This window comes from Ailuropoda melanoleuca, chromosome 13 (assembly GCF_002007445.2).
Source record: "Ailuropoda melanoleuca isolate Jingjing chromosome 13, ASM200744v2, whole genome shotgun sequence".
Classification (NCBI taxonomy): Eukaryota; Metazoa; Chordata; class Mammalia; order Carnivora; family Ursidae; genus Ailuropoda; species Ailuropoda melanoleuca.
In genome coordinates this window covers 26,259,577-26,273,958 of record NC_048230.1, presented here as the reverse complement: position 1 = coordinate 26,273,958, position 14,382 = coordinate 26,259,577, and the positions used below count along the sequence as shown (strand labels likewise).

The following is a 14,382-nucleotide window of genomic DNA, read 5'->3' as shown; positions in this document are numbered from 1 at the left end:
GTGATCCCGGCGTTATGGGATCGAGCCATATCAGGCTCTTCCGCTATGAGCCTGCTTCTTCCTCTCCCACTCCCCCTGCTTGTGTTCCTTCTCTTGCTGGCTGTCTCTATCTCTGTCAAATAAATAAAATCTAAAAAAAAAAAAAAATTACAAAGGTGGGGGTCACAGGGTGGCCCTTAAATCAGGACTCAGAGTCCCCGCAGCCCTCCTGGCCCCCTCCCCGTCCGAAGAGCCTCCTGTGGGAAGCCGCAGGACAACTCTGTCCGAATCCCCATTTCACAGTTAGGGAAATTGAGGCCCTCTGTGTTCCAGGAACATATGAGGAAGTAATGGCAGAGGTCTTGTGGCTCGGCGGGGAGTTTTCCACATCACCCAAAACCAGTTTGAGGCAGAGAACTCTGCATGGCAGCTCAGTGAAGTTGCCAGAGGATGGTCTCCGGGGAGGAGGGTGGGAGACCTAGTGGCAAGGGGTTTACTGTGAAGCTAACGGGGCTGGAAAGGCTGGAATTGGTAGTCTCCCTGGGGAGAGGAAGCCAGGTTGCCATCAGGAGATATTTCAAGTGAGTTGTCCACAGAGATCTCAAGAGGGAGGGAAACCAGTTTCCAAGATTCCAGTAATGTGCTGTGATTTATTTCCCCAAACTAAACAAATGCTTATTTTCATAATTATGTGGGTTTGTTTTGTATTTTTTAAAAGATTTTATTTATTTATTTGAGAGAGAGAGCCAGCACAAGGGGCGGGGGGGGGGAAGGGCAGAGGGATAGGGAGACGCAGGCTCCCCGCTGAGCAGGGAACCAGCTGTGGGGTTCCATCCCAGAATCCAAGGATCATGAACTGAGCCGAAGGCAGAAGCTTAACTGACTGAGCCACGCAGGTGCCCTAAAAAGGTGTCCTAAGGGGCGCCTGGAGGCTCGGTCAGTAGAGCATGCAACTCTTGATCTCAAGGTTGTAAGTTCAAGCCCCACTTTGGGTGTAGAGATTACTTAAAAATAAAAACACGTGTTGCGATGAGCGCTGGGTGTTATACGCAAATAATGAATCGTTGAACTCTACATCAAAAAGTAATGATGTACTATATGTTGGCTAACTGAACATAATAAAAAATAAAATAAAATCTTAAAAAAATAAATAAAGAGGTGTCCCGAAGGTGTATAAGCCTCTGGCCCCACAGAGCCTGGATCTGCCCCTGGAGTCCAGGATTGGAAGAGTTATAGAGCCACGAAGGCACTGAGGCCAAGCTTCTGGCAGGAGACACCTTAGGTTGGATTTTTTTTTTTTAAGATTTTATTTATTTGACAGAGTGAGAAAGAGAATAATCAGGGGGAGCAGCAGGCAGAGGGATAAGGAGAAGCAGGCTCCCCAAGAGCAGGGAGCCTAATGGGGGCTTGATCCCAGGACCCTGGGATCATAACTTGAGCCGAAGGCAGACTCTTAACGGACTGAGCAACCCAGGCGCCCCCTTAGGTTGGATTTTAAAATAGAGGACCCAGGGGCGCCTGGGTGGCACAGTGGTTAAGCGTCTGCCTTCGGCTCAGGGCGTGATCCTGGCGTTATGGGATCGAGCCCCACATCAGGCTCCTCTGCTATGAGCCTGCTTCTTCCTCTCCCACTCCCCCTGCTTGTGTTCCCTCTCTCGCTGGCTGTCTCTATCTCTGTCAAATAAATAAATACTTTAAAAAAAAAAAAAAATAGAGGACCCAAAATGAAGAAACAAACTTCAGAGTCTCAGGAAGTACCTTGAAACATCTGAGCACAGTCCCACACAGAGTCACTGTTGGAGGAGATCATCAAGAAAATGTGACTGCCAGTTGACTCTCAAGCTGGACCTAGGCAATTGTAGGCTCCTCGCCCCGTCCTCTGTCACAGTATACGCTCTGCCCCCTATTCCCACAGTAGGAGCCTTGAGAGAGCAATGTTGTTGAGACCATTTGGATACTATATGTGACTGAACCTACTGAAGGCTTCTATATAAACTTTTTAAGATTCTGGTGGGCAAGTGCAGCGATCTACTTGTCTCGCGGCCACCCAGGACAAGTCTCGTATGTCAGTTCGCTTGCTTATTAAACCCACCACCTACCAACTTGGAGTGGTCTGCTTCTTTCTTCCATCTCTCCTTGCCCTCTGTGTACAGGGGCCGGTTTCAGATTTCACCCAGGGAACTGCCCAGGTTGTGAACCAACAGTCATTTTTATTCAGTAAATGTGGATTCGTGTCTCCCATGATCAGGAATGGTTCTAGGTACAAGGATCACCCAGTGAACAAAACAAAGGGTCTCCCCTGGAGCTTAGATTCCTGTGTGTCTTGGGATGGGGTGGTGAAAGTTATAAATAAATGTATAACAATAAAGTCAACAAGTCAATAAATCTATAACACATCTAGTGATGATAAGTGCTATGAAGAAAAATAAAACAAAGTAAGGGGACTACAGTGGAGGGAAGGGAATGCTATTTTAGATAAGGTTTCCAGGGAAATAGCAAAGACCTAAAGGAAGAGAAGATTCAGAGATTAGGGATAGTGAACGGGACAGAGGAAAAGCCAGTTCAAAAGTTCTGGGGCAGAAAGCCAGTAGGGCTGAATCAGATAATGAGAAGTGGTGAGAGGTAAGGTCAGAAGGTGGGGGCCAAATCAAAGAATGTGCTGGAGGTCTTGGGGAAAAGTCTTGGATTTTACTTAGAAAACCACAGTAGATGTTTTAAGCACAGGCATGAAATAACTTTCATTTTTGAAGGACTATTCTGGGTGCTCTGTGGAAATTTTACTGTTGGTGGGCACGGGTGGCATCAGGGAAACCAATTAGGAAACTACTGCAATAATCCAGATGAGGTGATGGTGCCTGCATAGACCAGGGTGATTTCCAAATCTGCTTTGAAGACTGAAGGTATTTGCTGATGAACTGATTGAGGGATGAGTGAGAAAGAAGAATGGAGTTGTCATATTGAAGTGGGGTAGACGGGCAGGAGCAGTGGGAGGGCTGGGATGGACTTGGCATTTGGACACATTAAGTTTATTAGGCATTGAGAAGAGATGCTGAGTAGGGAGTTGGAGATGTATGTCTGGAGTTTGTGGGAAACAGTGGAGTTGGGGACACTGAAGACTTAGGTGGGGCTCATCGGGATATAAATGGTCTTCAAAGTCATTGGACTGCCTGAGACTATTAAGAGTATGAATGTAATTGAGGCATCTGGCGGGCTCAGTCGGTGGAGCATGGGACTCTTGATCTCGGGGTTGTGGGTTCGAACCCCACATTGGGTGTAGAGATTACTTAAAAATAAAATCTTTTAAAAAAAAGTATGAATGTGATTTATGGAGGGGTCACATTTTGCCTTTCTCATCATTGTGTCCACACCCCCAGGGGTGACCTTTAGAGCACACACACATTCATATACACACACACTCACACAGGGGTGCAAAAGAGCAGCCTGGGGGAGGGGAGCTGGGCTCTGAGAGCAGGTCTCAGAGATTCATGCCACCTTGGCCCTTTCCCCTTCCTGTGGCCTATCTGGATCCTGAAGGGACAGCAGAACCATCTCAGCCAGCAGGGCAGGGGGACAGGGATCCCCTGGCTGAGGTCCCCGGTCCCAGGAGCAGAAGCGGCCAGCAGTCCAACGGCCCAGAACAGACCACTACCTGGAGGAAGCAGCAGGCCAAGATGCCATGCCTCCCCCCTCTACCCCCCACAAAACCCCAGCAGCTTCCTCTCTAGTCCTGCTTCCCAAGTTCTCTGCAGGCCCCTGCCCACTCCAAATGGTCATTTCCTTCCCCGGCCCCATCTCCTGGGCACCCCTGCCCTTCCTCTGCCTGCAACTTTATGGCCTAGGCTGCACCTGTTCTCCACCCCTCCTCCAGCACCCTAGAGGGAGATTGGCCCCACAACCCTGCAGGCCCTTCCCCTGGATTCAGGAAGGACAGCCCATTGGGCAGACACGCCTGGTCTGGATCCTGAGCTGAACCTCCTGGTGAGTGGCAGCTTCTGGGCTGGTGGGGATCCCTCCAGCTGAGTTTTGTCTAGGGCAGGGGCACAGAGGAGGAGGAGTGGAGCTGTATCCTTTTGATTCGTTTAGCCTTGTTTCTTCTTCACACATCTGGCTTCCACACAGAAACACGATTACAACAGTAACACCACTAGGAGTAGTAATAACGGCGGTGCCTGCTATTAAGACCTCCATCCTAGCACTTCCAGACATTACCTCAATTAATCGTTCATACACCCCGTGACATAGGTCTTATACCCATTTTACAGATAAGAAAACAGACTCAGAGAAGATAAGGGCTTTGCCTGAGGTCCCATGACTAGTGGGGGCCAAGTCACAACCCGACTCTCCCCCTTCCCGGGCCCACTAAACTCCAGCTGCAGACATCCCTTGGGAATCCAGGGACCACTCTCCACCCTGCCCTTCGGCGGGGCTAGCTCCCTCCTCTTTCTGAGCCTCGGTTTCCGCATAGCTATAACGGGGGCTAAGCACGATCTTTCCAGATCACCCACCCGCTGCACGCGCCACTCGTCGCCCAGGTGCAGTGCAGCCAGCAGCCTGGCTCCGTCCCCCAGAATCGCGCGCCCCTGGGGCACCAAGGAGAGAGCGGCAGACAGCGGCGGGTCAAGCGTTTATTGCGGGGCGGCGGCGGGAGGAGCGCGGAGCTCGGGGCCGCCCGGGGCCGCGGCGCTCTCCTCCTCCGCGGGCTCGTCTGCGAACACCGCGCGGTGCATGGCGGCAACGTAGCTGCAGCCGCTGGGGTCGGCCAGGCGCAGGTGCGCCAGGGGCAGGAAGCTCTCGGTGCTGAAGTAGCGCAGCGCCGGGCGCGGAGCGCAGCGCGTCCAGGAAGACCTGCGGCGGCGAGAGGAGGCGCACTGGCCGGGACTGGCCGCTGCCCCCCGCGCGCCGTCCCTGCTTTCGGGGCCCCGCCCGGCGCCTACCTCCGTCACCTCCTCCGGGTCCTGCGCCGCCTCGCGGAAGATTCTCTCCAAATGGCGCTGGTAACGGGAGAAGAGGTCGCGGGTCTCGGCGTCCGCGCCGTCCAGCGCCCCGCCCGGGACGCTCTCCAGCTTCTCCCAGGAAGGCGGTGCGCACCGGGCCGCACTCGATGAGGCTCACGCTGCGGGCCCAGAGCGGCGAGTGCGCGGGGGCGCAGCCAGCGGGCAGGACCCCAGCCCCGCCGCCGGGCCGGGGGAGGCGGGCAGGCCGGGGGTCTGTGAGCACGCGACAGGCGCCGAGGTAACCAGAGCCTTTGAAAAGCGGCTTGCTGCCCGAAAACCATCCCTGCCTCTCCCCCGCCCTACAGCCATTTGTGGGTGTGAGGGAGATTTGCGTCAGAATTCCAACCTGACTGGCTCCCTTACTGTGTGGCCTTGGGCCAGTCACCTAACCTCTTCGGGCCGGAGCTTCCCAGCGGGATGGCAGCACAGGTGCGATAACCCGTGCAAGTGCCCTGGCACACCGTCAATGGGAGCCGCAGTGGGGAGGGGCCAGGGAGACCGCCTGAGAGAGGCTCCAACAGGACAGGGTGCTAGAGTTCCCAAAGTCAGGGGTTAGGGGTTCCGGGGGCGGGGGGTAACTTACTGGACCCCGAAGGGCGGCAGCAGAACCGCCAGACTCTCACATAGACCTTCGATCGCGAACTTGCTGGCGCAGTAAACGGCGTTGAACGGCAGCCCTTCGAGGAGACAAGAGGCTTTGGAGGCACATCTAGGAGGGTCTCCACCCGGAGCCCACTGCAGCCCGTGGCACTGCCGTCAGGCCCCGCCCCTCCCGCTCGCCCCGCCCCATTCCACGCACCCATTAAGCCGCCCATGCTCCCGGTCACCAATACGCGTCCCGAGCGGCGGCGCTTCATGTCCGGCAGGAAGGCCTGCAGTGTCCGCACCGTCCCGGCCACGTTCACGTCCAGCACGGACCCCACGGCGCCAGCCGCATGCACCTCCAGCGGCCCGAGCAGGCCCCGCCCCGCATTACACACTGAGGGGAGAGAAGTCAGACCCTGCCTGCCTCTCTGTCCTCTTTGTGTTCCCGGGGCCTCGGGACATTTTGGTTTGGACACAGCGCCAGAAAGGCTCCTGCACACGTGTTGTGGGGGGCTCACCCAGCACGTCCACGCGGCCCTCGGTCACGCGTGCCCGGGCAGCGGCCACAGAATCTGCGTCCCTCACATCTAGCTGCAACGTCTCCAGGGAGCCAGGAGGGCACCCTCGGGACCGGGCCGCCTCCCACAGCGGGCCCTGCGCCCCCAGGTCCCGCAGCGTGGCATACACTGGAGATTCGGAAAAAAGAGGAGAATCTGAATTCCCTGCTTACCCCTACCTGGGTGCCCTTGGACCAGGGGCTGCTCCCTTCTCTCCACCCCAGCCCCTCATATACCTTTGAAGCTCTGGGAGGGGTCGGATGCCAGACGCAGGGCCAGGTGCAGGCCAATGCCTGAGGAGCAGCCGGTGATGAGCACAACCGTGCGGTCCATGAGGCGACAAGTGGGGAGAGGCCCGAGAGTGCAAGGCTCAGGTCTCCGAGCTAGATTATCACCTGCTTTGCCCCGCCCCCGCCCTTGGGGTCCCCACCCCTTGTTGTGTCTCCAGCCTAATCTCAAGGTTGAGTCCTCCTTCGGGTCTGGGGCTTACTCTCCCCATCCCGCTCCTGGTCAAGGCGGAGATGACGCCACTGCGTGGAATACCCCTTCTTCAGTGGCTGGTCAGAGGCAGGGCAAAGCTTTGCAACAGATGTGGGCTCTCGTGTGGGCACTGAGTGCCCTGGGCACATCTTCCCCTGGGTGTGCCTCTGTCCCATAGGGACAATTATAGGTTCCAAAGTTTGCTGCTGAGGGTGTGAAAGTAAACGTTTTGGGAGGGCATTCCCGGTTCCAAGGTCAGGTGTTAGTATCAGAAATGGGGAGGCTGAAGCAAGGGCGCAGGGAAAAACAGCCTCACACCGGGTCCATCCTCTAGCCCCGAGTCTTCCCAGGCATCACGGTAGTGATGTTCTGACAGACAGGCCCAGGTGTTTCACCAGTTTATTCAGTTGTATTAAAAAGTACTTTGATGCCAAATTTGGGGTGGTGTAGGAGGGCGGCTCACCTCCCTCCCAATTTCCCAGGCCTGATCCTCCGGCGGGTCTTGAGTTCCTTTGCCCAGGCCTGGGGCCCTCCTGGGATGCCCGCCTAGCTCCAGGCCCTGGGAACCCGCCCAGGCCTGGAATGTGGGAAGACCGCCACCCAGGGGTGGTTCATGGGTCACAAGGAGCCAGCCACCAACCGGGGGTAATATTTGAGGAAGAGCTTCTTGGCCAGGTCCACAGTGTCCCCTTGGGGCTGGCTGGGATACCTCTGTGTGCTGAAGACGAAGGCCTGCTCCAGCTGGAAGGCATTCTTGTCGAACTGGTGCTGCTGGAAGGGAATGCCCTGGGCCAGGCTCTCCACCAGCATCTCCATGAAGAGCCCCCAGCGGGGGGCGTAGTAGTCAGCCACCAGCCCGGCCAGCTGCTTGTTCGCATAGTCCAGGATGTTGCCCTCGGGCCCCCACAGGGTCAGCTGGTAGCGGCTGTTCTGCTCGTAGAAACGGGCCTCGGCCTCGCTGACGGCGGCCGCCCGGGCCTGCTCCAGCCAGCTGCCCAGCAGGAAGCGGCGGTCACTAGCCAGCACTTTGTCCAGCGCGGGCAGAAGCTCGTAGACCAGGCGGCCCGCCGCTCTCAGCAGGGGGACCAGCTCCTTGTTCAGGTAGGCGGCCCTGGCCTCCTCATAGTACAGGCTGACCAGCTCCTGGGCCGCCTGGCGGGTGACATCCAGCAGGTCGTAGCGGAAGCTGGGGCTGGCGGCCAGGGTGGGGGCGGCTGTCAGCAGCAGGCGCCAGGCCTCAAACACATCGGACCGGTTGTACCAGACGGCGGTCGCCATCTGTAGGGACGGCCTCCGGACCAGAGGGCTGCGATTGTGCCCACTGCAGGCCTCCCCAGAGCAGTTGTAGACGCTCCTGAGAAGCAGCCGCCACGCGGCCTCTGTGTCCTTGTGGGTGACTCCATACCGACGGGCCGCAGAGCTGCTCACCCAGGCCTCCAGATCAGCCACTGGGTCCTTCCGCCAGCCCAGCTCAGCCATGAGGGCGTAGACCATTTCGTTCTGGCCGATGCCCTCAGGGGCCATGCCCGTGCCTGCCATAGTGGAATTGGGGAAGAGGCGGGCAGCCGCAGGACCCCGGTTCACGGCCTCCAGGGCCCCGAACAGACCGTGGTTGCCCCCAAAGTTATGCAGCATGCACCAGATAAAGGGCTGGCCGTGGAAGGAGGCCGTTCGGATGTACACAGGCTGGCTCTCAGCAAACAGGTCCAGAACCAAGAGGCGGCCACGGGGCACTGCCCCCAGCACAGCTGTCACCTGGGCCGGCCCCCAGAACTCGGGCTGGTGCTGGAAGAGCCAGCCTTGGAGCAGCCACACGGCGTCAGGGTCCACTGTGTTGGGGCAGGGGGAGGGAGACAGCGAAGAGGACTGATGAGAGGAGAGAGGGCAGGGGAACATTCACCCCATTCTACGGATGAGGAAATGGAGGTCCAAAGAAGTTAAATAACTCTGTCACGGAACACTCCTTCCTCTGTAACCCCCAACCCACAGGGCACTGCATCACACACACCCTTGCCATCCCCTCCTCCTCCTGGCTGGGAGTTCTAGGCCAGTGTTGTCAAGCTTTATGAAGCATTGAAATTACCCAGAAGGCTGGTTAAAACAGATTCCCGGGCCCAAGCCCAAGTCATTCCAATTCAGGAGAATGTGCAGACCTGACAGGCTCTGGGACGAGGCTGAGGCCATGGGTCCTGGATCACACTCGGACCAGTGCTCTCGAGGCAGCCTGAACCAATGGGTTCTCTTCCTGGCTGACACAGAGGCCTCCCCACCCGGCCACTGCTGACCTGACCCCTCTCTACCTCTCCCCTGCAAGCGGCAGGAAGGAGCTCTGAGTTCCTTGAGCACCAGGAAGGGCACCCACCGGCTTTGAACACAACCCCTAACCTCTGGCCCGCGTTACCTGCCTCAGCTCAGAGCAGAGCCCACATGAAAGGCTTGCAATGGCCAGCACTTAATGGCACTTACTCTGAGCCAGGCATCGTTCTGCTTATGAGGTAGCCCCATTTTATAGATGAAGCAACTGAGGCACTGGGAAGAAGGTAATTTGTTGCAAGTCACACAGGCCAGGGTTTGAGCAGGCTGCCTGGCTCCAGAGCTCGCCTCCCAACCGCAGTGTGGTTAACTGAGATGGGGTGTGTGTACAAGTGCTTGGTAAACAGTCAAGTGCTGTCTCTTTTCCCACCCCACTGACCTCTGCTGCGCCCCTGTCCTTGGGGAGGGGGGGCTCCCCTTCCCAGCTCCCCCTGGCACCGAACCTGTGATCATGGCCTGGTAGACAGAGGCCGTGGCTGCGGCAAGGTAGGAAGGCTCTGAGGAGGGGGGTTGCATCTCGTTGAAAGTGTCGGCCCCGTAGATGTGATCCGTGCCAAACTCTTTGGTCAGCTCCCGCAGGAAGAGGCTCCCAATGATAGGGAATAGAGGGTCTTCCGGAGCCAGGAGGAAGGAGCAGGAGTAGGAGCAGTTGAAGTGTCCCCAGCTGCCCAGCTGGGTGACGTTGACCTGAGGGAACACCCTAGTGGGGGAGCGCACAGGGGCGGGGGGCGCGTCCAAACATTGACTGGAGGCTGACACAGTATTCATCACCAGCCTCTCTGGCTTATCTGCAGGTCCTGGAACTCATCCCAGTCTCCCCTGCCTCCATGCCTTTGCACAGACTGTGCCCTTGGCTGGAGTCCTTTCCTCCTCCCTCCCTGCTTATGTACCTCACCTCATCTGTAGAGCTTCTGCTCTCTCTCCCCCTCCCACCGACTGAAACAAGCAACACTCATTTTTCAAGATTTGGCCCAGTGCTGCCTCTGCTCTGAGCCCTGGCTGCCCCTCTTCCCCAGGCAGAAGGGGCCTAGACAGAGAAGGGGACCCACATATATTCCCGCCCATATCACTGTAGTGTGCGCCCCTGCCAACCTCTCACCCAGCAGGGGCGGAACTCAGTGCACCTTTGTCGCTGCAGCCCCAGCGCCCAGCACAGAGCCTGGGAGGACAAGCGTCTGCTGAATGTATGAACGAGGCTCTTGTTACCCAGCCGAGAGGTGAAGGGGTGTCCAGCCAGGCCAGCAGTGTGCACTAAGCCTTGTGACAGTGGTGGGAAGCAGGTGCTCATGGGCACGAAGGAAGTGCCAACAAGGCCGGGCGCCCCAGCAAGGCTCCCTGAAGGCGGGGAGGTCTCCGCTGGGCCACAAAGAATTTTCCCAGCCATAGGAAAGGAAGGGTCAGTGGCACAGAGGAGCAGAAAGGACAGAGGACCAGCACACCTCTACGAACCACTAAATAAGAGCTGCCATTTGCTAAGACTGTGCCGAGCCATATGTACAAGTGAGGAAACTGAGGCACAGAGCAGTCATGTAATCTGAGTACAACAGCAGAGCCCGGAATCAAGCCCAGGCCTACATGGAGAGCTTCAGTTTTTCTTTAAATCACATGTTGCAGGGAAAAATAAATTCCCTCTCTGAGCCAAGTAGGAGGGAAGGTGGGGAACGTTACCTGGTGAGAGCCTTGGGGACGTGCCCAGCGAAGGCAGGCAACACTGGAATCATGCCGAAGGAGCGCATCCGGTCCAGGATCCGATGCTGCGGGGAGGGGAAGGGGAGGTGGTGGGCGTAGCCCTGAGGTGGGAGGCCCTCACTCCCCCGGGGCACAGAGTGCCCAAGGCCTAGTTAAGAGCCCCGAGGCTGGCCAATACCATGCTCCTTAGCCCAGGACCATGTAGCACTGTCCAATTCTGCCCCCTCTCCTTCCCCGTCCTTTTACCTGTAGGTAAAGCTGTTTGAGGTGCCAGGAGCGGGGCAGGGGGCCACCCCAGGTATGCAGGTTGCCCATGCGCCCCCAGGCCAGGAAGGCAGGGCCAGTGAAGTACTCATCGATCTCTGACTGGGTCAGGCCCAAGGCCAGGTACACCTGAGGAGGAGGGCGGTCCCCACACGTAAATACACAGAAATACATTCATCTCCGTTCATGAATGCATTCACTCAACACTCATTCATCTCTTCTCTGTGCTGAGCCCCAGAGTTACTAAGACAAAATGTGGCCCTTGCCAGGAGCCCACAGTCCAGGAGAAACAGACCTGTGAACAGGTGAGTTTACTAATCGGTCTGCTTTGTTGCAAGGGTGAGGTGAGGCACAAAGGGGCTCTCACCAAACGGGGAAGGGGCCTTAGAAGGCTTCACGGGACAAGGCCGGCTAGAATGATGGGTGAAGCCAGCTCTGCAGGGAGACTAAAGAGTCCACACCCACCCCCAGCAGCCAGAGCCCTCAGGGCCCAGGCATGGAAGCCCCCAGGGCAGGGGAAAAGCCTGGAACTGAGGGGAGCTCCTGCGTGTTGAGGGCAGCAGATTGCCACCAGCTTTGCGTCTGAGAAAGGACACTGGTGGAACTTAGGAGCCAGGAGTTCTGTTCAAAGGCTCTTGGGGGGGAGGGTCGTCCAAGGAGAGGGGGCAGGAGACTGCGCTGGGGCCATGAATGAGGATAAGGAGGATGAGGCAGTCAAGAGCTGCTGAGGAGACAGGATCCATGGAAGCAGCAGCCTGACCAGCTGTGGGGGTGGGAGAGAGGGGAGCCTGACTCCTTAGTGTTCCTAGTGCGGTGCTGGGGTGCAGGCCCCAGCAAGTGCTCCTCTGTGTTTGGCTCAGCAATGGAAGCCTGTTTCCAGAGAGCTGGGGCCATCATGCGTGCCACCAACACTTCTGAAGTCTTTATTCTGTGTGCCAGACACTGCGCGGTGGGGAGGCAGGGACACGGGGGGGGGCACGCACCCGCTGCCAAATGGCCTCCTGGCCGCTCCAGGCCAGTGCCAGGTTGATGCCATTCAGTGCCATCCAGTCTAGCTCCCGCTCCCAGCGTGCCCAGTCCCACCACACGAAGGAGTAGCTGTGCGTGCACACATTCTGGTAATAGCGGTACCTGCGGGTGGAGGCGTGAGCTGCAGCATGTCCCTGGGGGCAGAGGGGATGTCCCCCAACCTCTGAGGGTCCCCTGCCCTGGAACAACCCCACTACAGATCTAGCCCAGAGGGGAGGAGTTGTGACCCCTCTACTGCTTCACTCCAGGACCCACCCCAGGTGGCCCGGGGACTCAGTACTAAGGCAGGAGGGAAGGGAGGCTCGGGAGACAAGGTGATCAAAGTAAAGCCATTCTGGTTTTGGGCTGACCCTTACCCTAAAAGTCAGCAGGTCATAAAAAGAATTACAATATCCCACTCGTGGAAAACTACAAGACCCTACTCCCTCCAGCAGTAAAAGCCACAAAGGTTGGACATTTTGAAAATTGCTCCCCATGGGTAATTCCACAACCCGAATCACAACCCTAAAGCAATGGAAAAATCAAAGGTTAAACCCAAAGTTAGGGGCGCCTGGGTGGTTCAGTCAGTTAAGCGTCTGCCTTTGGCTCAGGTCATGATCTCAGGGTCCTGGGATTGAGTCCTGCATTGGGCTTCCTGCTCAGCAGGGAGTCTGCTTCTCCCTCTCCCGCTCCCCCTGCTTGTGCTCTCTCAGACACTCTCTCAAAGAAATAAATAAAATCTTTAAAACGCCCAAAGTTAAAAAGTAAGCCTCTCCCTATACGGATAGCTAATTTGCCTTCACTAGAGGCAAAGGGGTGTCCTCTTCCTCATCTGGGAGGAGAGATGGCTACTTTGTGAAGTAGCACCTTTCTTACTTTTAGACTTAATAAGCCTTTGTCCCTTCTTTAAATGCCTTGCTCTTAAATCTTTCTCCCAAAAGCCAAGAGCCGTCTTAGGAGGAGCCTGAGGCCCTCGCATCTGGGGCCTCGGCCTGTCCGGATCAGTTCGGGAGCATCCGAGGTGCCCCCAGCCGTAGCCAGGCAGCTATCTGGGAGAGCACACTGCATTTCCAGCCAACTCTGCTAAAGCCCCCTTCTGCACAGTGTTTAAGTGCTCTATGGCAACACTGGTCACTGTCCTGGAAGGGGGGGGTCCCTCCCCACAGTCTAATGTAGAGACAGGTGTGTGAACACACCACCTCCCTGCGGTGGGACAAGTGCCAGAGCGGAGGCTGTGAGGGGGTGGGTGTCATTCCTCCGTGGGCATTTTCCAAGAGAAGGTGGAAGGAAAGGAATAGCATTTTCTGCACCACAAATTCTACGCCCGTCACGATGCAAATCCTCACGACCAACACTGCGTGATAGATGTTATATTTCCATTTTTCAGATGAGCCCACTGAGGCTCGGCTTTTAGAGGCAGGGCGACCCTAAAGCCAGCGCTCCGCTCAGTCTCGCTGCAGCAACTGCCGCGGAGCGGGGCGGGGACTCTGGCGCCGGGGGCGGGAGGTGGGAGGTGGAGGCAGGTGCAGGCGGGCAGCGGCTCCGGCAGGCGCAGCTGGGAGCCGGACCAGGCCACGTGGCAGCCGCAGAAGTCGCGCAGGTAGCGGTGCAACCCCGCGGCGGCGGCCACGCCGGTGGAGCCGAGCACCCGCACCCGCGCCCCGGCACCGCCGCCGCTCAAGCGATAGGTGTCCAGGCCGGACTCGGGCGCCAGGGCGCGCTCCACCGACACCGAGAAGGCGGCCGCCGGCCCGGGCCCCAGCAGCCGGGCCACCAGCGCCCGCACGGCCGCCGCCTCCCGGGCCTCGTCCCCGGCAGAGCGGCCCGCGGCGGCCAGAAGCAGGAAGCCCAGGACCGCCGCCACAGTTGCTGCCTCCATGGTCCTGCGGTCTCGGGCTGACCGGGGCCCGCGGGGCATCTGTTGAGAACTTGACTAGGGGGCGGGACGGCCCGCGTCCAATCAGCTGCGGGCCTCAGACCACGTGGCACAGAAGCTAGCGCCTGAGCCCACTCCCGAGAGACCGCCCTTCCGGGTCCCCGACCGGAGCCCCAGCGTGTCTCCAGACCGCACGTGGTGCGGGAGCGTGTGACCCGTGTCTTCAAAAGCACCGGCTGTGACCCGGTGCCCTTCACAAGCGCCTTCAGGTACCGTTGTGCCTGGAGGGTGTTCACATGTGATTTAGTGTTCTCCATCCAGGCAACTGTCCAACAGATAATTTTATTTGGAGTTTTATTTTGTACCAGGCACTGCCTCCCTCCTCTAGGGAAAACCTGGAAACCAAATACTTACATAAATTGAAAGGAATCCGGACGCCTGGGTGGCTCAGCCGTTTAAGCAGCTGACTTGATTTTGGCTCAGGTCATGATCTCGGGGTTGTGAGATCTGGCCCCACATGGGGTTCAGCAGGGAGTCTGCTTGAGCTTCTCTCTCCTTCTCCCTCTGCCCCCCTCCCCGCTCACGTGCTCTAAGTAAATTAATTTAGTTCTAAAAAAATTGAATCTATTCAAAGTCC

The 14,382-nt window shown here is 57.6% G+C and overlaps 2 protein-coding genes across 2 annotated transcripts; both read right to left on the bottom strand.

Moving 5' to 3' along the window:
- Window positions 1–4,555: 4,555 nt before the first annotated feature.
- HSD17B1 (hydroxysteroid 17-beta dehydrogenase 1) lies at window positions 4,556–6,824 on the bottom strand. The gene is given in 8 exon segments (XM_034640419.1): window positions 4,556–4,803; window positions 4,805–4,824; window positions 4,914–5,048; window positions 5,050–5,092; window positions 5,557–5,650; window positions 5,773–5,952; window positions 6,077–6,244; window positions 6,352–6,824. Coding segments are annotated over 8 exon segments (936 nt in total). The 5' UTR covers window positions 6,449–6,824; the 3' UTR covers window positions 4,556–4,604.
- A 153-nt stretch (window positions 6,825–6,977) lies between these two features.
- Window positions 6,978–13,809, bottom strand: NAGLU (N-acetyl-alpha-glucosaminidase). Its single transcript, XM_034640420.1, has 6 exons — window positions 13,340–13,809; window positions 11,845–12,011; window positions 10,844–10,990; window positions 10,577–10,662; window positions 9,352–9,608; window positions 6,978–8,424 (listed from the first exon to the last, which is right to left on the bottom strand). The coding sequence occupies exons 1-6, from the start codon at window positions 13,785–13,787 to the stop codon at window positions 7,214–7,216; spliced, it is 2,316 nt and encodes a 771-aa protein (XP_034496311.1). The 5' UTR covers window positions 13,788–13,809; the 3' UTR covers window positions 6,978–7,213.
- Between the last annotated feature and the right edge of the window lie 573 nt (window positions 13,810–14,382).

Bases quoted from the DNA above. Each gene is read 5' to 3' on its own strand.
- NAGLU (XM_034640420.1), bottom strand. From the start codon at position 13,787: ATGCCCCGCGGGCCCCGGTCAGCCCGAGACCGCAGGACCATGGAGGCA. The intron at 12,012-13,339 runs GCGGCAGTTGCT...GACATGCTGCAG, and splicing joins CAGAGTCCCCGCCCCGCTCC to CTCACGCCTCCACCCGCAGG. The intron at 9,609-10,576 runs GTAACGTTCCCC...CTCCCCCACTAG, and splicing joins GTCCCCAAGGCTCTCACCAG to GGTGTTCCCTCAGGTCAACG.